This window comes from Nasonia vitripennis, chromosome 5, assembly GCF_009193385.2.
Source record: "Nasonia vitripennis strain AsymCx chromosome 5, Nvit_psr_1.1, whole genome shotgun sequence".
Taxonomy (NCBI): domain Eukaryota; kingdom Metazoa; phylum Arthropoda; class Insecta; order Hymenoptera; family Pteromalidae; genus Nasonia; species Nasonia vitripennis.
The window spans coordinates 8,423,708-8,446,506 of NC_045761.1; the positions used below are offsets into that span (position 1 = coordinate 8,423,708).

The 22,799-nt window shown below is 45.6% G+C and overlaps 3 protein-coding genes and 1 long non-coding RNA gene across 19 annotated transcripts in view; 1 reads left to right on the plus strand and 3 right to left on the minus strand.

Moving 5' to 3' along the window:
• The window catches only part of LOC100118674 (regulator of G-protein signaling 9), a 28,570-nt gene extending 22,517 nt beyond the window's left edge, over positions 1-6,053 (minus strand). For 7 of the 14 annotated variants that reach the window (XM_032600112.1, XM_031932349.1, XM_031932348.1 and 4 more), the window contains exon 1: positions 5,214-6,052. The gene's annotated coding sequence lies outside the window, so the exon portion shown is untranslated. Of the gene's footprint in view, positions 1-5,213 lie in introns of all 14 variants that reach the window. The other 7 variants (XM_032600113.1, XM_032600114.1, XM_031932341.1 and 4 more) reach the window with 4 other exon arrangements.
• Positions 1-22,799, plus strand: part of LOC100118598 (MICAL-like protein 1) — a 100,011-nt gene that overhangs the window by 7,754 nt on the left and 69,458 nt on the right. The window lies entirely within an intron of this gene.
• Positions 11,406-15,561, minus strand: LOC116417713 (caldesmon-like). Its single transcript, XM_031932360.1, has 2 exons — positions 12,563-15,561; positions 11,406-12,244 (listed from the first exon to the last, which is right to left on the minus strand). Exons 1-2 carry the CDS (start codon positions 14,494-14,496, stop codon positions 12,241-12,243), a joined length of 1,938 nt encoding a protein of 645 aa, XP_031788220.1. The 5' UTR covers positions 14,497-15,561; the 3' UTR covers positions 11,406-12,240.
• On the minus strand, positions 18,046-20,368 carry LOC116417717. Its single transcript, XR_004227981.1, has 2 exons — positions 20,030-20,368; positions 18,046-18,884 (listed from the first exon to the last, which is right to left on the minus strand). It is a non-coding gene; the product is annotated as an uncharacterized LOC116417717 (long non-coding RNA).

Here is a 22,799-nt window from a genome sequence, read left to right on the forward strand (position 1 = left end):
GGCGGCTTTGTGTATTTTTACGAGAGTTTAGAGAGTCGGAACTTCGTCGGCAGGCAGGATGTATCCAAGTTATCAATTTTGCCAAATCAAAAAACACGATTTCCTCGCACACGCCCGTAAAGCTATCATAATAGCCGAGTTCCGACCCACGGGATTATACCCCGCGCGCGTTATATAGTATACGTACTAAGCCCCAGTATATACATGTTAATCGAAAGCCAATTGCGGCTAGGTTTCATCGTTGCTTCATTAAGCTCCATTATGAAAGCTCGTTCGCTCCGCTATAACGTTCCGGCCCTCATCTTAAAGCTCGACTCGTTACAAATTCGAAATAACTTTGATCCACCCGATGATACACGTACATCATCATCATCATCATCATCATGCGGTTGCTCACCGAAGGCCGAAAGCGAATAAAAGAGAATTCGAATTCGATATACATAGGGATCGGAGTCCAATTTCGCTATCGTCGAACCGATAGTTTCTCCCCGGCAAAGCGCGCGATTACAATTTTTTTTTTAGCGCAGCGAGTTGACGGTATGGCCCGATTAATTGCAATCGTCCATGTGGAGCTTGCAGCGCGCGCGTCCGTGGTATATAGCGTATTGGATGAAAGAGCCAGAGGGTTTTAATTCGTCGACCTTTCATTTCCGCAGCTTGTGTGTGTTTCTCTTTTTTTTCTCTCTCCCTCTCTAGCTGGGTAGAGAAACGTTATTCCAAAAATTTCACCGCGGAATCTGGCGCGGCTTTCTTTGTATTGTAGCGTATGAAAGGCGAGCTTATTTTTATTTATCAGATGCATCGTCGAATCAGAGAATAGAGCGAATATAACCGGGGCGAGTTTGTATGCCTCTCGTTAAAATTCTAGATGCGGTAAAGCGCGCGAAACAATGGGAGAAAATTAGAATATTGAACGAAAAATGTAAACCGGGATAGATAAAGGAAAAGTCTTGATGTAATTCGAGGAGCGTCGCTGCTGCAATTCCCGTATGGCTTCAGTATATAGGGCTGTTAGAGAAATGAAATTTCCGAGAAGGAGAATTCATCGTCGTTAGACCAAAATTGCAAAATTAGCTAACACTTGTATATAATATATTTCAAACGCGAGGAAATATATCTCGCTCGTTCCTATACCGAGCATCAACAATCGAGCGAACGAAGCAGTAAAGATTCAATCTGCCGAGCTAATCTCGGCCCGTAGTAATAACTTAAAAACAGAATAGCTCTCCCTCGTTCGTTTTACAGCCCTCTCGTATAACGCCGAGTGAAATTGCTAATTCAAGTGTTATCGGCGGTATTGTCGAGAAAAGAAGCCGAATCAGCGCGCAATTTGAATTATCTTATCACATATTCGCGGACGTCTCTCCCGACTGACACATTCGCCTTTTAACCAAGCGTGCAGCGGCGCTTGAAACTACACGTCCACCAGGTGTAAAACCGCTCGCGAAACGTTGAAATGTGAAGAATCGAATAAGTCGCGACAAGACGCGCATACCGTATGTTTTATACTATATGTGCGCAGCGAAGAGAAAAATAGCGCGCGTATAGGTATATAGCTCGTGCGCTAAATGAAGTGGCATCGATCTGACGTCGCGCGCGTTTTCCTTTCAATAAAACTTCCTTATTTCGTATTTTCCCTCCCTCGACGTCGTCGGATCGTTATGCTGCCGTGTGCGCACATTAACTCTGCCAAGAGAGAGAGAGAGAGAGAGAGAGAGCGGAGTTTTCGTCGCCAAGGAGATACGCCGGGATAACGTCAAATCCACCCCCTCTTCCTCTCCTATTTACCGACTCCATTCTTCGCCGTTGCTTTCTCTCTCTCTCTCTCGTTCTGGCTTCTGGTTATACGAGTATACAGAGAGAGAGAGAGAGAGAGAGAGAGAGAGAGAGAGAGAGAGAGGGAGAGAGAGAGAGAGAGAGGTAGCTTTCTCGAAAATTTTCATCGGCTTGATGGCGCGCTGCGAGAGCCGAGTTTCTCCTAAGGGCGCATACAAATAGCTCGGGCTCACGAGAGAATGAGCTGCCGCTAAATGAACTGGGCTACTTTTCTCTCTCTCTCTCCCTTTCTCGTGTTTTCTTTTTCCGAGAGACATATCGTTATATTTTTTTTACTGCATACCCGAACCTATTTCTGCCGAGAGGTTGTGTGTGTGTGTGTGTGTGTGTGTGTGTGTGTGATCGGATACCGATGATTTTCCGACAACGCGATTCTTTTGAAATTTCTAAGAGGAGCGAGAGCTTGTAGCTCGTTACCGCCGATGACGTTTATCGGATTCTGATGGGGATGGGAAGAGGGAATTCGAGTCTGCGGAAAGTTTTCTCGAAAAAAGAACGAGGAGAAATCGTGCGCTGTTAGAGGGCGGGTTACTTTTTTGCGACGTTACAGTTACTTTTATTTGCGACGCGGTAAGATAATTGATTTTTATTTTAAGAATTCAAGAGCCACCGCTGAGGTAAGACTGAATTATTTGAAATTTCTCGATGCCGCCGCCGTGTGGTTAATGGGTTATGGCTATAAACGTTTTTTCCGAGAATGTAATAATGCTCCCGTTCAATAATGCACGACCTTCTCGCAGATTAGGCATCGATTATTTATCGCTGTGCAGCTAAGGCATACAATCCGAACCGATAGCTCTATTATTACGTATGAATAAAGTATAACTCGACGTGAACACTCGGACGCGCAGATTTGGATGAGGGAAATAGAAAAGTGTCCATGCGCCACCCAACGTCGCCAGTCGGTAACTAGATAGCCGAAAAGTGCGTGTTCGCTCACTGTCAAGGTCGCACCGATGCAAAATTATCCAACAAACGCAATTCACACGTTATCAACTTTCAAGCGGGCGACAATATCGACAAAGGATATCAATTTCCCAGACCTTCCTTGTATTTGAAATCGTCGAATAAAAAGCGCACAGCTTTCTCCCTCTCTCAAGAGAAAAGAATACATACGAAAGACACACACACACACGCACACACACGCGGAATGTGTAACCCGCGCGCGAGCGCGTAGGCAGTAAAAGAGACAAAGTGGCAGAGAGGAAGAGCGCTTTTAAAACGTATATAGACTCATATTTCCCTCTTCCGTTATATAAGCTTAAACTGCAATTTTTCGAAGAGACAGAGAGAGCGAGAGAGAGAAAGACATAAAGGAAAGCTGCGCACACCTAAGGGATTCGAGATTCCTCTCGCACTCTGTATATAGCCGTCCATAATTTACGCCGATTTTCAAGGCGATTCCCGAGAGCGAGCGACATCAACGGAAAAACGAAAAAAAAAATGAGTCAAATAATCTCCATATATAGCGAGTTTATAACACAGCGAGAGCGTCTTTAATTCGAGCAAGTAGTAACAGGCGTGTTCGGTCGGACGGGCGCAGTATATGTGTGCATCGCATGAATTTCAGATCCGCAGCTTCATCCGAGTGAAAACGTTCCTCCTCCATCTCGCAGCGGAGATAAATAGCAATGCATATGTATCGCATCGGACGTATATCAAAAGCGAGCTCCGCGTAATACGCTACATATACGGGCTATTTCAATAACCTTAATTTTGTTTAAATTCACGAGCGACTATTCCTCGTGGGGGTCAGTTCGAGTTATAACTCCTCGCTGCTGGTATTTCCCTCTCGTCCTTCGTAAATTCATTTTCCTCTCGTCGTTCGTCCCCGCTAAATGATAGCGGGACGACTTTTCTAGGCAGCTTATTTCTGCCTCTGGATCGGAATTTCGCGTTTTCTCGCGATTCCGCTCTTCGTGTACATAAACGCCTCGTTGCTGAATTCGCGAGAGCGCAATTTCGAAATTTTCCGCGATAAAATTACGTTAAAGCGTTGCGGTTGAAAACAAAAAAGCGCATAGCCGCTTTTTCGACTCGTTGGCAATTCACTGGCGACGATAAAACTTGTTGCGAGCGCGTACAGGATTTATCCTTTCGAAGGCGAACAAAACACTATATACCGATACAACAAATTAGTCCGTCGTATCCCTCGAGGTCTACCCCCGAGAGCCGTTTAAACATTCAGCAGCTCAAAGGAAATTATAACCGGAGAAACGCCGCCGCCGCGCGCGGGGAAAAACAGGGGAGCAGAGAGACGACTTCATTTGAATTACAAAATTTCCCCCCCCCCCCCCCCCACAATGTATACCACACTCCGAGGAAGCGAAGCAACAGCAGCCGCCGCGAGTGTATTATTCCGCTCGATTATGGCAGGTGCAAAAAAAAAAAAAAAGCTGCAAGCCTATCTCGGAATCCTTCCCCGATGGAGGCGTTTTAATTAACCGTTATTATATCAGAGAGCCGCCCGAGATATAGCTAGATACTCGGATTAGGCACTCGGCCGCTTTCAATTAGCCCGACAAAAGCCGAATTCGTTAAGTGTAACGACGCGATCCCTTTTCCTGTAATTACGTAATACTCGATTTACTCGTCAACTGTGTTATACAGAAACGTGATTTCATTTTTCGTTCGTATATGACAATAGAAACTTATACGATAACGCACGTATGGAAAAGTTGCGAGATGGATGTCCGCGAATCGGGTTGTTCCACTGCGCGCTCGACGACCGGATAAACGAAAGTTTATCCGCCTCGTCGGGGGTTAATAATTCACCGCCCGATTCTATCGCCGCGTCCCCGCCCACGGGGATCATCGTATCTTTAGCTCGCGGTTTTCACTCGCGGTACTATACGTCCTTCTCACCGTTTTCACCTCGTGTGCGTCGAATCCCGAGGACGATGTAAACAAAGAACGCGCATACGCGCATTACACGAGAGAAAAGTAGCCGAGGCGGATTCGACTCGCCTCGTCGGCAGCTACTACGCACAAGCGGAGCCAAAAAAAGTGAGAGCCCATGCACGCGTGCGATAAGCGACGGGGATCCTGAGGGAACAGCAGCTGGAAAGGAGCCGAGTTTAATCCAAAGCAAACGTGACGTCGGGCGAGTCAAGAGCGTTTATATCTGCAGCCCCGAAAATCACCGTGAAAAATCAATTGTCCTCTCCCGACCCCTCGCCGCCCATACACACACACACACGCGCGCGCGCGCGGGCTATATCCTCCAGAGGGAGTCACGCAGGGCGCGTTTCTTCGACACAACAGGTTCGAGGCGCTGCGCGAGTCAAGCGTCAAGGGAGAAATGATAACAAACAAAGGATCAGCGGAAAAGGCGCAGGTACAGAGCTATAGGGTGAAACTTGGCACTTGTTACTCACTCGACGAGTCAGGGCAGTGGAGGTTCATGAAGGCGCTTGGCTCGGCTCGCGAATCAGGGCATGGCTGAGCTGGCCCGTCCTGCAGCTCGTCGGCGGCGCCGTCGTCGTCTCTCTTTGCACACTATAACACTGACGTCCCTCTCTCCCCGACACTCCTCTCTCCCTCTACATGCGGAGCTCGTCAGCTGCTCGGCGGCACATACACACGGCAGCTCGGGCCTCAGAGCGAGAAAGAGAGAGAGAGAGAGAGAGAGAGAGAGAGAGAGAGAGAGAGAGAGAGAAGGAAACACGCGCGGCCGACAGACAGATAGAGAGAGAGAGAGAGAGATAACAAAATAACGTTGTAGGGCGATGAGTATAGAGAGAGGAGCAGAAGCGATCACTCGCGGGCGCTCTGGCTGCTCGAACGGGGCAGAGCTTGCAAGCTCGGCGAGGTTTCCTCCGCAGCGGGCTCGAAGCCACCGCCACAGCTGGCTCGGCCGCCGCGGTACAGCGAGCTGCTGTTCCTCCTCGACATGGCGACTCTCCTCCGCGTCCCTCTCTCTTCGTGTGTTAGTATACACAAGCACTAGTGCGCTGCTGCTCGTCTTCGCTTCCGTTTGCCTCGCCCGCTGCTGTCTGCTGCTGCTGCTGCTGCTGCTGCTCTTTCCATGAACACGCAGGGATGGAGAGAGAGAGAGAGAGAGCAGCACCGCCCGCACCTACACGCTATAGCCGCTTCTTTCTCTCTCTCGCGCCTCTCCTCTCTCGCGGTCTCTTTCGCGCGCGCACACAACCAGCGTCGCAGCGAGCTCGGCTAAGCGCTCGCTCGGCTACTGAAAGCTCCAGCTCGCTCGCTCCTTTTCAGCTGACGAGAGCGCGCAGTACTTCCAGCACCAACAATGGAGGGAGAGAGACGCGCGCGCGCACGACACACCCTCGAGACGAAGATAGAGTGAGTGAGTGAGAGAGAGAGAGAGAGAGAGAGAGAGAGAGAGAGAGAGAGAGAGAGAGAGGGACTCTATGCGCGCGCACGAGAGCCCGGCCAATCGCAAGCTCAATGCGCCGCTAGCGAGCGAGCGAGCTTTTCGCAGGAAACACGCGCCACTATCCGCGCGCACGACAGAGCGACTGCGCGAGAGACTCCTCTCTCGTCCCATCTTTCGTATGTGTAGCCTCTTTTGCCAGCCAGCCGCGCGATTAGGGGATGACGACGGACGAACAAAGGGATATGCGTATGTCTGTGCGACGACGACCTCAAGTACTGCTGCTGATCCACGGATGTAAACAGCCGGACTTTCTCGCGGAAACGGCTTCCATTATTTATTCCCGCTTCTTTTTTTCCTCGCTTTCAACGTTTCGATCGGGGGCGCGGGGGGCGGAAACAGAGTAAGAGAGAGAGAGAGAGGAGCTTTTTTCTACCACGCGACGCGTAAGGAGTTATTGGAAATCTTTACGGGCGCGCGCGCGGCACACTTTTTACGACTTTGTAATGGAAATATGCGTTTTCAACTTCTGCTCTCCCCGCGACTTTTATTGTTTTGCTTTATTGCCTCGGAAGTGAGTCGCTTTTCTTCGTCGCTATGCTGATATACCCCCGGAGCCTTTTCGAATTAACGCGGTGATCGAAAAGTAGGTCTGCAGCGCCGCGAGAATTTCTCTTCTTCGGAAGGAAGCGCCTTGGAAATAAAAAGAGTTTACGCGCTCCGGCGAAAAAAGCTCCGGGATATTATGGCGTGATTCCATCACGGCGAGGAAAAGTTGGAATATGCACGGCGCGAGGCGCAGATCGCAGAAGCAGCTGAGAATACTTCTCATGAACTAACGCAAAAAAAAAATAAATAAAAGAAGAAGAAAAGACGCGGAGCCGCGGGCTCTTCCGAGTGAAGCAGATAAGCAGAGAAAGAGCGTGTCTGAAAGATCCGCGAGGCATATTTAGAAGGAGAAACGCCAAGATTCCGGTTGGATAATTTCCCGACGTTTATGCCCTTTTAAGCTTTCATGGCCCGAGACGTTAAAAAGCTCGTAAATACCCCGAGAGCTGCGTTGGGAGATGTGATTCGTCGCGCGAATAAATTTACGCGACGAGGATTCCTCCTCGCGTACGCAGTCGTTCGATTCGTTGTCCTGGAAACTCTCTCCCTTCCTTCCTCGTGCTATATACCATCAGGATTCGTCCGACTGCAAGATCTGGCTCTGTACTCGCGTGTGTCTACGTCTCGAGACTCATAAAGAACTCGACAAACGTTTGCTTTATCGAATCCGGATATATATATATATATATATATTCCTTCTCTTCCCGTCTCTTTACGCGCATACATTAAGCCGGGCTTATTTTCATGAATAAATTATACAGCCGCCAACGATTACTTATCTCTCTTTACACATCGATCCACCTTCCCTATCTGACTTCGTTTGAGGAAAGCAGTAAATTTCGTGCGACGATGACTAACGACTGGTAAATCATATGCGAGACACGAAAGCAGCAGCGGCAGCGGCGACGACGATGTTATGGGTCATAAAAGAGAGAAAATACGATCAACAGTTTGCTCCCGTGTATACTACACACACATACACACCAGTTTCGATTATTTCGCCGGATCCAATAAAGGAAGCGCATTATATTCTCGCGCAGCTAAATACCCCCCTGACGGAGAGGGGGGTATATTAATTAACGAGAGCTTCCGCTTGTTTGCCTCTCAAGTATAAGAGCGAGCTTGCAAATAAGGACTGCCTCGACGCGCTTGCGATTTCAACTTTTAATAGCCTTACACTTGAATTTTCAAACTAATTACTAAATTTCGTTATACCGAGTAATATTTCGAATTAATTGCTTCTCACGGGGGCCTGTGCGGATTTTTTCAACTTCTCACGCTGCAGCGAAGAGATTTACTCACATCTCTTTTCTCGCGCTGGTTGGTAGCACTGCGTCCCCCGGGGATTCCCCGTCTGATTTCCCTTCGCCCGATGTACACGCGAGTTAATCGTTCGAGTTGTTATACGTTCTTGCTGGAATTGACCGCGCTGGACACGGTGTGTTATTTTTTCTCGCTTTTTCGTGTATAGTGTGGCGCGAAGAAAACGCGGCGCGAATTCATAATATTTTCTCTGTAAACACGTCGGCCGAATCTCCTCTCTCGGAGCTTGTATAGTCGTGCAAACAAACCTATATACCCACAGCTCATCGCGTTATGATTGATTAATGGCTTTTTATACCGCGGCGCGTCTCGGAGAAAATATTGTGACAGTGTACGCGGAGAGATGAATCGGTAATGGAATATCGACGCTGTACGAAAACACAGAGGACGAAAAGAATCGTATGGTATTCTCTCGGTGGCCCGAATGATGAATCTCTATGAGTTCGAACACGACACGCGACTACTTAAAAAAGCATCCATAAAACTAAAAGCTCCGCGAGCCATAACTTAATACCGCTAAATCTCGTGTGTGTCTCGTGAAAAAAAAAACTTTAACGCGCGAGAGACGATTCAATAAAAGCGTAGTATATTCCAGACACGCTCTCCTCTTTCTCCACAGTGCGATTGCTGTACACGAAAATCCATACAAAAAAAAGAGAAAGTAACGCTCGCGGCGGATCATAAAACTGCACACGAGTCGATGAATCGCGTTCGGCCTTAATTAATTTAACGCGTATACACTCGGCGAGAGAAAGAGAGAGAGAGAAGGACTGTGTGTGTGTTCGTGCTATATATAGGCTTTTTGGGGAGTCATCCATCTCGCAGCCTTTCTCGCGCACGACTCGATCCATCAGAGCTGTGGCAGACGCACACGCGCGCGCTGCGCTTTTTTTCGGCCTCTTGGATGTCGCGGAGGAAAGTCAAAGGATGCGATCGACGTGGACAAAAAAAGGGACTGTGTGTGTGTGTGTGTGTGTGTGTGCGGCATAGATGCGAGACACAATGTGATGGACGCGTATATTCTCCCTTTTTCTCTTCTCATTCCATCTCGACGAGCTGCGGACTATTATTTTTCTTTCTCTTCTTCTTTTTTCTTCAGGTCCTCGTTTTGGGATATATGGGGAATGGATTGATGTGGATTTGATTCATTTTATACCTCGTGAAATTCTTCATTCGAGTCTGGGATAGTCTATTGGCTTTTTCGAAAGGACTCTCGTGTTCCCAGATTGGCCAGGTCGCTGTGTTTTAATTAACGATTGCATTTCTTCTTTGATATCGATGAATTTCGGGTCGAGCGAATCATCGCAGTTCTGTCGTGCTCCCGATTGAATCAAACGTATACAGCTTCGCGAAGAAAACGAAGCGAGACTTCCAGAACAACAACAACAACAACAACAACAACAACAACACTGCTGTCATCCCCCAAATCGAATCGCAGCAATCCTCTTCATCCCCTTTCGAGATCGCAAATTGCGTTCGTCGTCGAAGCAGCCTCGATAAGAAGGTCAACTTTTCTGGAACGACTCTCCGTCAGTTATTCTCCTTTTTTTCTTCTGCGACTCGCTCTATACGTTCTTCTCGCAGCTGTGCCGGAGGCAAGGCGCGTATAATTTAAAGTACAGCGTGATTAAAAGCGAGTGATCCATCGTTGAAGCTGCGGAGATAATGCGTACAGTTGGACGTAGCTATCCTTTTTGGTTCTCGAGAGGTCCTTTGTACTACTCCCTTCAGCCACTTACTTAATCATTTGTGAAGATTCACTCGACGCTTATACCCTGCCTCGTCTTTTTCATTTACAAGGGAGAGCTGTCACCTCTCGCTCCCTCGTGGCGCGTTTAATGAATTCTCCGAAACGTTCTTGGGAATTGCGTTGCTCGCCGAAAGCTCGTTCTTATCTCGATGAAGATTCAAAAAAAAAAAAAAAAAATTAAGTAAAATTAATGCTCGACTTAATCGACGTCGCAAATTTTGTATAAATCAAAAGTAGTAGTGTAAAGTAGTAAAAGTCGCGCGCAGCGTCTTGTATACAGAGTTTCGAAAAGTCGCGAGCCAGACATTATTTTTATTAGAGTAAACTGCCTCGGAAAGAAAAGCAGGATGTACGCGCTAGCGGAGAGCAAAAATGGGAAGCGCAAAGTAGAACTTAAAAAAAGCTCAAAGCAAACGAAACTCTTTTTTCAATAATTTGAAAAAACGCTCGTAAATTCATACCTACGGAAGAATAAAACGAGAGAACACGCGTCCGCATATCTTCCGGCAAAGCCAATCGTAAACAAGAATTATGAATGTAGAAACGAGAATGACAAGCTCTGCTGGAGCTCGACGCTAACCCTCTCTCGCCCGCTCGCCTCCGGAATAAGAATCGAAACTACTCCCTGAAGATGTATGTATGCGCATATATATATATATATATATATATATATATATATATATATACTCGCTCGAAGGGAGGAAAAGTGGTGGGGGATGAAAAAGCCGGAGCGAGGGAGTACAGAGTCTCTCTCTCTCTCTCTCTCTCTCTCTCTCTCACTTTTGCGTGGGTGGATCGAAGGGTAGGGGCGAAAAGCCGATGGAATTCTTGATTTCTCATCGTTCCTCTCTCTCCATGAGGAGACATGAATACGAAAAAGCGGAGATGTATATATATGTGTGTGTGTGTGTGTGTGTGCCGGGCTAACGATCGTCGAAGGGAGAAAAAGGAGACTACTACGTGGCGGCTATTATTCATTACCCTCTCCCGCCGCGTAGTCGACAGTCTCCGGAATTATGCTTATGTACTGGCTGCTGTGATTTTTATGCCGGACCGATTTCTTCTCCTTCGCCTATACTCGAGATTTACAAATATTTTGCGGGCTAAACGCCGACGACGCTTTCCGTATGTGTATAGGGCCGCGCCGCGCGTGATACATTTTTTAGGATTACTGTATACGGCCGCGCGCGACTGTGTTATTAGTCGGCGCTCGACTTGGTCCTATAAGAATAATTGTGCAGTGTCTTCTGTATCGGATCGTTCGATCGATCTAGGGTTAATTTAGGCTTGCGCTTGCGATCTTGAATCCTAATTTTTTCTAAGCTTTTAAGCTTCTGTCGAAAGTGTAACGAGGTAGTTTTTCTCTCGTTATTTTCCTTTGCAACAGTGATTAGCTACTAACGCCCGGCCGTATTTATTTCGAAGGCGCCAGGTCGGACGATTTATCTGCGAACGTTTTGGGGTCGCGTCTCCGGCTAGTTACGAGACTCTATTCTCCGAGGGAGTTCGATCGGGAAAATAGGAAGTAATAAGCTTAGACCACTCGACTGATTATCACTTCACAAATCTTTACTTACAAAAAAAAACCGGCGGTAATATAATAAACGCGAGGCTCTAAGGTGATATTTTCTACTAGCTACAATTTCCGTTTTCGCACACAACGCTCGCACAGTTATCCGGTACTACAAATCTCAGCTCGTCAAAAATGTTGCCACGAGGCAGTAACGTTCCGACTTTCGCAACGTCCGGCTTATTCCTCTCACACTCAATATATATCATAAATATTACCGTTAAACACTACCTTCCGGCTGAAGTTCTCTCTCGTACCTCTCCCTCGTTCTTATAACAATCACAGGATAACGCACTCTTATATTACTCTACTCTCAATAAACAAATGTCTGGTCAACCGTAGGGATGTTCTCTGGGCTGCGACGAAAAACCAAGTGGGCGAATCCTCTGGTCGAGGCGCGACGGTACACCTCCCTAGAGTACTCACACAAACGCAATACATAGTTATCGGTCTAGTGCCGTTACATTTGGCGATTTACATATGTTTTCTCGTGCGATCGTTGGGTTTTCACACTGTATCATACCACCTCTCATGTCATACATTACAAATAAATAATTCTTTAGGTTACATAGGTGAATATTCTTTTTACACACACTCAACGCCTCACACATACAAGTAGCAGTATAGTATCTGCTGCCGCGGCCTGGCGCGAGGTTTTCCCCCTCCCGGCGGCGGGCTTATCTTCTGACTCGAGCGGCTTAGGTGTGAGCGTGCGTGAGCTCCAGCGTGTGTGTGTAGTCGCGCGGCTGGTATCTCTCTCTCTCTCTCCCGTGCGGGCTTACGGCTACTCGGCTGTTTCTCGGCTCTTTTCTATCTAAAATGCATACCAATAATTATGAGTATCAACTCATGGGCAGTTCGGATAGAGAGCAACATGGGGAAAAGAGAGAGAGGACTTTTCTACACAGACGGTTACCCCGTCGCATTCCCCCTCCCAAAACTAAACATACTCTGAATGTTTCAGTTTTACACTACAAAGGAAGGAAAATATATGTCCCTCTCTCTCTCTCCTCCTCACACTACCATCTCGAGACTGCAGGGCTGTAAGAATGGCTTGATTAGCTTATACAATGAATAAAAAAAAGTCAACAAAGTTTGGGTTGAGAAACCCGGTCTAGATGAGGAAACTTACTTTACTGGCTGTAACTGGCTGTAAGTTTGGCTGTGATTCCGGCCGCGATCGAAGAGGGCTCGATATGTACCTCTCCTTACGTCCTCTGGCCAAACGCCTTTATTGGTGGCCATAGTGATCGTGGTTGCTACGTATACTTCCATGAGACTTTTTCCTCGATCGAAAACCGTTCGGCAACTGACTTCTGTCCAAACGAAAACTCTTCTCTCCTTTTTGGCTTTCGAATCTCTCTCTTCTTCATGAGCTGGCTCAAGACACGAGTGCTGCACTTCTGGCGTTTCTGGCTCATTTACGGTTAGGGCCCAGGCAGTAAGTTCGTCCTTGAGAGGTTCACAAGTATCTTCTCTCTCCACTCCAACCATCGAACCCACGACCTCCTCCTTCGTCTGCTCGTCCATGTTTTCTTTCTTGATCTTCTCTTCAACATCTTTCTGCTCCAACACTTCTCCTTCATCTGCGAATGAGGCTTCCAAACTCTTCTTGATTGCACCATCTGGCTGAAATCCCGAAGTACTACTGGCATCTTGTCTGTTGATTCGGTCAGGCTGTAACAACGGCTGAAAATTGGCTCTGGGCTGCAATATTGAGAGCGATGAATCCCTCGGGTTCTCTCCCGACTCGTTCTTCACCTCGTCTTGAGCTATTGAGTCCATTATTCGACCACTGCTGTTAGCTGCTGATTTTAACTGGACTGGTTGTACGTTCGTATCTTCACGGCGATCGGTAGCCTTATGTGATGATAGACAATCGTTACTTGAGGATGGAATCACACTACTGCATAACTTCACTGCTCTACATCTACTATTCTTCTTCTCCTCCTCGTCGTCACTACTGGACGGCCAGGCTGTAACAGCACTAGCAGTTGTCCTTGGCTTCATGACTACGATGTTGCTGAGCCGACGGGTTGCGTCAGCATTCGCATACGTCTTCTTCTCTTCATCACTCTCCAACATTCTTCTTCTACAACGCATTTTCTCTTCATTCAGGAATGCTGACTCCGAACACTTCTTGATTTTATCATCTGGTTGAAACCCTGAAGTACTACTGGCATCTTGTCTGTTAACTTGATCAGGCTGTAACGCCGGTTGAGGTTGGGTTCTAGTCTGCAATTTTGTAAGTGGTAAGAATGTCGATTCCTCGACCGACTCGTTCTTCCTCTCGTATTGAGCTAGGGTTTCCCTAATCCTGCCACGGCTGTTAGCTGCTGGACTCAACATGACTGGCTGTGCTTTCGTATCTTCACAGTGATCTGTAACCATGGGCGATGATAAACTCGAAGTTGGAATCAGTTCAAGATTCGACTTCTCTGCACTACCTCTACTACTCTTCTCTTCGTCTTCTTCAAACAACTTCTCTTTCTCTTCTACAAAAACTTTCTCTTTCTCTTCTTCAAGCAACTCTTTCTCTTCTACAACTCTGCTGTTCGGCCAACGGGTTGCGTTAGCGTTCAGCAACAACTTCTCATCTTCCTTCTCAACTAAAACTTTGCTATTCAGCCAACGGGTTACGTTAGCGTTCAGCAACAACTTATCGTCTTCCTTCTCAGCTACACCTCTGCTGTTCGGCCAACGGGTTGCGTTAGCGTCCGGCAGCAACTTCTCTTCTTTCTTCTCAACCGCAATTCTGCGGTTCGGCCAACGGGATACGTTAGCGTCCGGCAGACACTTCTCTTCTTTCTTCTCAACTAAAACCTCCTTATCTTCTTCTACAAACCCTTTCTTCTTCTCTTCTACACGACACTTCTTCTTCTCTTCTACACAATTTCTCCTTTCTACGAAAATTCTCTTCTTTACACTAAATTTCTCTTCGTCCACCAAAAATTTCTCCTCTTCTTCTACATCTCCTTTCCCTATCTCTTGATGTTTCCTTCTCAGCTTCTTCTCTGGCGACACTAGTGGGCTTGGACCACTCCCTCCCCCTCCCAAAACTGGCATACCTCTCTGCAACGCAGACCTCGCATGCCCAGTTTTCTGCACTTCAACAGAGGTCTGTTGTGAGACAGTGCGGGTAGCATCGACCTCTGAGTTGCTCCCGCGTTGCCATTTCCCAACAGTACTCTCAGTTCTGCACAGTTTGGGCAGCTCTGAAAGACTACGTCCTTGAAACCACAGACTTGGCAATCCTCAAATGGCGAGCTGTAAATTACTGGCTCAGCAATCTTCTTAGCACTATCCGACTCTGGCTCTAGATAGCGGCTGTCGAAACTGCTAATGCTGCTGCTCCGGCTGTTACTACTTGAATTTCGGCTTGCACGGCTGTTAGAACGACTACTAATTGAACTCCAACTGCTTCGACTCGAACTACTGCTACTTCGACCTGAACTATTGCTGCTCGTCGAACTGCTGCTGCTCGAGCTGCTGCTACTACTCGGACTGCGGCTGCTTCGACTTGAACTGCTGCTGCTTCGACTTGAACTACTGCTGCTCGTCGAACTGCTGCTGCTCGAGCTGCTGCTACTGCTCAGACTACGGCTGCTTCGACTTGAACTACTGTTAGAACTCTGGCTTCGATCTCGGTTTCGACTTCTAACTCGACCACGTAGTCTTCGAATCTTCTTCTTCGACACCTTCTCTTTCTGATGCTGAGGCTTGGCTTTGCTGGAACTGTCTTGGTTTTCGTGGTCTTGACCTCTATCAACATAATCACTACGCGATTTCATCTTCGTTACTCGAATTTTCTCGGTTTCTTCTCCATACGTTTGTTCATGTTTTCTCTTGGAATTGCGCCTACTCGTGAAATTTTCCGACGATTGAGTTGGTTCCTCTTTGGCGTTGTCCCAATCGTACCATGGCACTGACTTTTGGTAGCCGGTGCACCATAGTACTGCACGTAGCAATCTGTCCTGGCGTAAATCCTTAGGGCCATTCGTGTTAGCGCCCAGCGATCGTAATCTGGCTTTCAACTCGGTTGTATGTAGTTTTCGGATTTCTCGACTGAGATTCCTCACCTCTGGACTCTTCCGTAATTTTGACATAATTTCTGAATGAGAACTCATTTTAACGTCGAAACAGCAGCTTGGATTTTTGCTCAGCTGTAATTTCTTCTCTCAAGTCTGACAATATTAAACATTGGCTGTGACTGACAAATCGTTGCTGGTCTCGGCAGTAAACATGACTCAAGGCGGAAAATTTTGGTTGTAAATTAGGCAGTAATTTCGGAAGATCTGGCAGTAAATTCTTGGAATCGAATATTCGTTAACTAGTTCGATACAAACAGCGGGTACTTTACTTAGCGTGAACGTAAACAAAAATAACGAAAAGGTTCAGGCAGAAATTCGACAAGTCTGACAGTAAATTCTTGGAATCAAATTTTTCAGCCGACTAGTTCGCTACAAGCGTGTACAAAGGTAAACAAAAAAAAATAAGGAAATTTTCGGGCACAAATTCGAATTCGTTCACTATCTAGAATCTCGACCTCAACAATGCTCGCTTGCTTATTTCGACGGATTTTCTGCTACCGACAATTTCCAAAATAAATGCTTAGTCCGGTTTAAATTTCATACGTCGATTCTAAAAGCAATAATTGTTTAAAGATCCGAATCATGCGCCCTAAAATCTCTGATCAATTCTCAACAACAACAAAATAATTATTTACACCGTAAATGAATTCTTCGAAAACGAATTTGAATCAAGTTTCAAACCACGACGCAGTTAGCAATTATTCTCAACACTTTAAGAAATTTTAAAAGTTCCGGTCTCAGCTTTGACGTACGACACAAACTCTGTATCACGTGTCTACAATTTCGTTATATGACTCAAACTTTTGTAAAATGAACAGTATGGAAAATAATTATTTTCGTCGTCACGATCCGACGTACAACTCGATCACAATGCTTTAATTGAGACAACTTACCGATTTCGTAGATAGGATTCGCAGTATTGTTTCCAACTATTAATTTCAAAACGTTTCAAGCTTCGACCAATTTCTTAACTTGGATTTTTCGGCAGAAAAGGCAAACAATAGTTGTCGAATTAATCGTCTGGCTGGTACGCAACTTTTTCGGCTTCAAAACGTGCATGTGTATAAATTATAATTCAAAATTATTATGAGCATAAAAATACATTTCAATTAATACTTATAATTATTTATGTGCAATCGGTATGAATTGCATCAATTGCAATTAAATAGTAAAGTGGGTAAATTAATTTTCTTTCATTGCTAGTGCTTGATTCGACTCGCAATCGGGCCACAAAATTTGTTTATTAACTCGTTCGGGGTTAAGGATAGTCGGCAGTATGGCTAGAATTGAATCTTAGTTTAAAACTTTCCAATCAAGTCAAACAGGCTATCACAAAATTATTCCCGACATTGAATTCTCAAAAAAAATTTTGTTCGGCTAAAATGATTGTTTTAAGCAATTATCAAGCGACTATAGGCAAAAGAAAATTTTCTTCACTATTCTTATCGGCTTCTACTCTCTCAACAAACAAATCAACAAAGGGGAAAAAAAACAAAATTATTTTTCAACTCTCGACGTCTTCAACTACTGCTCGGTATTTTAAAAATTCTATAACTCCAATTATTCTTCGGAAAATTACGGCTGTAAATTTTCACGACAAAAAAAAATTTATTTTCTTCGTTTCGAATCCCTTTATAATTCTAAACGAGGCAAAAGAAAAAAAAAATTTTAAAACGGGTCCGTCAAACGTTAATTTTCTCTCAACTACTACAACTTGAATTTTGCAAGAAGGAAAAAAAAATTTAATTCGGCTTCGTATTAAATCTGAAAATATTCTGCACTCACAATTGGCCGTAAAAATATTAATAAACCCGTATATTGCCACTGTAAAGTTTAAAAGGGCGTAATTCTGTAAACCATGATTTCACTTGTGAGAACCCCAGTTTTTACACTCCCAGCGACTATCGACACGTGGCGAGTGGTTTTCGGCAGAATTTCCACTACTGCGTGTTGGGAAAAATTTGCACACTCAACCGACTGTTAGAGCAATGCACAAACTCGTCTTTTGTTAGGCTATAATCGAAAAAGAGCACTGAGGTAAACCATGATTTTACATTTGAGAACCCCAGTTTTTGCGATCACGGCGGCTGTCAGCACGTGGCGAGTAAATTTTTCTCTGGCGGTTACACGAATAAAATTTAAATTTTTCCGGCAGTATCATACAACTTTCTGCTTCATTGGAATTATTTATACACTTGATTTTAGTTAGACACGGCTCACGATTAACTTTGAACGAAATTGGTGCCACGTTTCAAAATGTCGCGCACTGAACACTATCACTCGTAAATTATTTTCCACGACCGTGCCCCACGTTGGGCGCCACTGTAACGAGGTAGTTTTTCTCTCGTTATTTTCCTTTGCAACAGTGATTAGCTACTAACGCCCGGCCGTATTTATTTCGAAGGCGCCAGGTCGGACGATTTATCTGCGAACGTTTTGGGGTCGCGTCTCCGGCTAGTTACGAGACTCTATTCTCCGAGGGAGTTCGATCGGGAAAATAGGAAGTAATAAGCTTAGACCACTCGACTGATTATCACTTCACAAATCTTTACTTACAAAAAAAAACCGGCGGTAATATAATAAACGCGAGGCTCTAAGGTGATATTTTCTACTAGCTACAATTTCCGTTTTCGCACACAACGCTCGCACAGTTATCCGGTACTACAAATCTCAGCTCGTCAAAAATGTTGCCACGAGGCAGTAACGTTCCGACTTTCGCAACGTCCGGCTTATTCCTCTCACACTCAATATATATCATAAATATTACCGTTAAACACTACCTTCCGGCTGAAGTTCTCTCTCGTACCTCTCCCTCGTTCTTATAACAATCACAGGATAACGCACTCTTATATTACTCTACTCTCAATAAACAAATGTCTGGTCAACCGTAGGGATGTTCTCTGGGCTGCGACGAAAAACCAAGTGGGCGAATCCTCTGGTCGAGGCGCGACGGTACACCTCCCTAGAGTACTCACACAAACGCAATACATAGTTATCGGTCTAGTGCCGTTACATTTGGCGATTTACATATGTTTTCTCGTGCGATCGTTGGGTTTTCACACTGTATCATACCACCTCTCATGTCATACATTACAAATAAATAATTCTTTAGGTTACATAGGTGAATATTCTTTTTACACACACTCAACGCCTCACACATACAAGTAGCAGTATAGTATCTGCTGCCGCGGCCTGGCGCGAGGTTTTCCCCCTCCCGGCGGCGGGCTTATCTTCTGACTCGAGCGGCTTAGGTGTGAGCGTGCGTGAGCTCCAGCGTGTGTGTGTAGTCGCGCGGCTGGTATCTCTCTCTCTCTCTCCCGTGCGGGCTTACGGCTACTCGGCTGTTTCTCGGCTCTTTTCTATCTAAAATGCATACCAATAATTATGAGTATCAACTCATGGGCAGTTCGGATAGAGAGCAACATGGGGAAAAGAGAGAGAGGACTTTTCTACACAGACGGTTACCCCGTCGCAAAAGTTACGAACTTTGGACCATCTGCACGGAATGAAATTCGTTGGAAATGCATATGAAGCACGTGCAAATCTTCTGTAAGAAGAAATCGTGAATTTAGTTTTTAAATCACAAAATGATAACTATAAATTTATAAGAATCGTTAATCTTTTAAACATAAAGATTCGCTTATTTTTGAGCCATCGCAACGATTCGCGGTCTGCATTACAAATACACCCCATATGGATTACAGCGAGCTTGCAGCAAGTCCTGCATAAATTCATCGTATAGCCTCATGTAAGAGCGGTTGGATAACGGTGGTCGCGCACTTGCCTCGGCTTCTATAATCGAAGTCTTCCTCTGTACATATACATACACACACGTGTATATAAACGCAGTCGCCTCGTCCGTCTTCTCCTGCAGTAACTGTCCCTCAAGGGACGACGCTTCGGTCGCTGCATGTTGATGCTCGTGTGCCTCTATGTATATATGTATATATACACAAACTAAACTGCACAAGACGTGCGCCGCCAGCGCTTTCCTTCCCCCGGCTACGTGTATACATGTACAGAGCATGAGCTTCTCGGTAATCACTCGCGCGGACTGTCTCTCGTCTCACAAAGCCCATTCGGATGCAAGCGCGGCGAGGAGAGGTCAGATCTCTGGGGAGCGTGTGTATATAGCTATCGTCGTTTCGATAAGTGGATGTGAATTGTTTGAGAGAAGCTTTTTATGTACTCGATTTGTGCGGAGCTTTATGGGTTTGCTGAGGGAAGTGTTACTCACCGCGGCTGACCACAGTCGGCCTTTCTCTACTGAAGCTATAATGCTTGCGGTCAACGTTTGAGCGATAGTGGGTCGATTTACAATAAATTAAAAAAAACCACAAGACGTCGAAATCCGAAATTCTCAACAACATCGAAGTACAAAATACAATGGAAAAAAAAACAGCTAAGCCCAAAACACACAACAATGGCCGTCGTCGAGCCAGGCTCAAAGAACCGCGGAGAGAAGAAGCAGAAGAAGAAGAGCCGAGGCGTTAAAAAAATTATCAAACCGGAAATTAGTCTGTGGCGAGCTTGCAGCGACACTGGGTAAAGAGTCTAGCCTGGAGTAGCTGTCTGCCGTGGTGGGAATAGCAGCTCGCAGGGCTGGGCGAAAATCACCAGCGGTAGCAGCAGCAGCAGCAGCAGCAGCAGCAGCAGCAGCAGCAGCTTCAAAAGAAGAGCAGAGCAAGCCTCTGTCTTTTCTTTGGGCCATGAATAAGGCATATGCCAGTGGGACGCCGCCACCGCCGCTAGCAGCAGCCCCACTAGTGCCGCCGAGCTTTCAGCACCACTGGCCACAATGGGCTTCCTCCCCCTCCTCCTGCTGCTGCTTTCCCGGGAACGAAAGTTTGCACAGACGCGGCCGAGTGGGAGGTGAGCTCCACGAGAATGTTGAGAGGGAGCGAGAGAGATTAAGGGGATGAGGCGAGTCGCGTTTTCGAAATCTCTCCTGTATACGCGATTCTCCTGATGCTCTCCGCTGATGATACTGATAGAAGTTTCGAGAATATATTTCATGCGCGCCGGGATAGAGGGATACGTTTGTCAGCGGAGCTGGCTGTTTTTATAATTTACGAACGCCGAAACGGCGCCCGAGCTTTTTCACGCAGCTGCTGTGTGTTACGAGCTTTAAAGCTCGACGCGTCGTTGGAGTCTTATGACTGCAGTGTGCGATGTTTTCGTTGATGAATTCACACGCCGTTGCAGAGAGCTGATCGATAATTGCTCGACGCGCATCGTTACGTGCATATTTTTCTCCGCTGATATAGATGTACATATGCTTCGAAAGCAGGTCATCTTTCGCAGCGAAGAAAAAAACCATTCGTCAAAAATATCCAAGTTGGGAAGCTCGCGATGTATGTATGCATTGCATGCTTCAAACGCATTGCTGTCTCATATTTCACGCGGCACGCGGGCAACTAAGTTTAGATTCATTATTTAAAGTTCAGCAAGTGCCAGAAGTAATAAGAAAGCCTCCTACCAACGTTTTTGACCTCAGCTCTCTCGTCGTCTTGAATTACAACGCAGCGATTAACAGAGCTTGCAGCGAGCTTTCGATTGTTGCACACCCGGCGGTGTGTAAAAAAAAGTTTTGTAATAAAAAATCTCATATCGTGTAAGTACGATGTACATCGCGGATTTGCATAGCCCCGAGGGATGTGCAGGGATTTTAAAAAACTCGGTAAAATGCAGGGCAACGAAATTTTGTAAAGCGAATTTTCTCAAAGCGGCTTATCGGGGCGACGTTCAAACAATCCAACTTGTAATACGGCGAAGTTAAGGGGGTACGAAATGGAATTTTGAACTAAAAAAGCTGTACGGAGAGTCTCGCGAATACTTTGTGCATATGCAGGATAACGTATGAATAATGTTGGTCGATTCGATTTTGAACTGGCAAATATAAACCAATCTGTATTATACCTCCGCGGTTTAATGAGCTTGTTAGTGATTTCGCGAACGTATACATATAATTCAATAAACTGAATAATACGACAGTTTGAGAATTTATTCCGATTTATATCGGCGTGTATATAACCGGCGGAGAAAACTCGGAAATTAATAAATTCACCTTAATATTCAGCTTCCTCTCACAATAAAGCCAGATGCTATTGTACACGCGGATGAATGAAGAATGTGAATTTCATTTGCCTACAGGATTCGTGAGCGCCGGACGATATAAAAGGTGACGCCAGTTGTGTGTGTGTGTGTGTGTATATATAACATAAGGAAAAAGAAATAAGGCTCCAGCGCGATATTATACATACAAGAAATATCAGTTTTTTTATTTTCATCACTCTACTGAATCGTGCCCATAAAGATCTCGTTAAAGTAAATTTATTCCATACATTTCTCGTGCGAGGCGAAATCGTCCAGCTAAATATACTAGGATAACAGCAATAAATAAAGCAATATAAAGCGGAGAAACGAGAAGAGAGAAGGTTATAACAACGCGAATTTGTTGCTAACCCACATTTTATCGCATATTTTGCAGGTTTGCTAAGAGATGATTGATATAATCATCTAAGCGTTAACAATATCGAATGGGTATAGTAAAAGCGCGGAGAAAAGAAGTAGTAATGAGAGCGAAATGGGCCCATTACGATAGCAGCCGCTGAAACGGGCTGCGTTTTAATGAGACAACGTCGATAATGCGCTTGACGACGACGCAGCTTGCATCGGCACATACACTCTATTTCGTCCATTTGCGCACGTGTTTTCATGCTATACTCGAGCTTTTTAATGGCTACGACTGTACACCCCAGCTTTGACATTTTAATTAAGAGTTTCATTCTCTGCTATGCGTACGCGTGTGTGCTTTTTTGGTCAGTCGCTTGTTATTCGCCCGCAGTTTTTATGCGTCTGGCTCGATTTCGAACAATTGGCTTGCGTGTACTCTGTTCCTATATTTTTATTCGCGCTTGTTTTTACAGATATCGCCTGTTCAATTCGTCACTTTCCATCTCGTTCGGTGATACGGTCGGTAAATAAAAAGAGCGGTTTTATCATTTCCTTTTTTTAATGATCCTGTCAAGAAAATATCATAGCTTGCAAATTTTTACTTTGACGTGTATGCGAAGCTTTAGAAAACGCTCTAGAAAATGTACGAAGCTTTTTTTCGATTTACCGACAGGAATGAGCTTCTCTAAACGTTGCATTTTCACTGCAAATATTTTCTCATAAAGCAGGGCGCAAGCCAGTACGCTGCAGCAATAATTATTACTACGAAAATCCTTGGTAGTTTATTCCCGGTATGTCCGGACCAAAAGCAACGGGCCAACG

What these genes read in the sequence shown, in the direction of transcription:
- LOC116417713 (XM_031932360.1), bottom strand. Translation starts at nt 14,496, where the DNA reads ATGCCAGTTTTGGGAGGGGGAGGGAGTGGTCCAAGCCCACTAGTGTCG.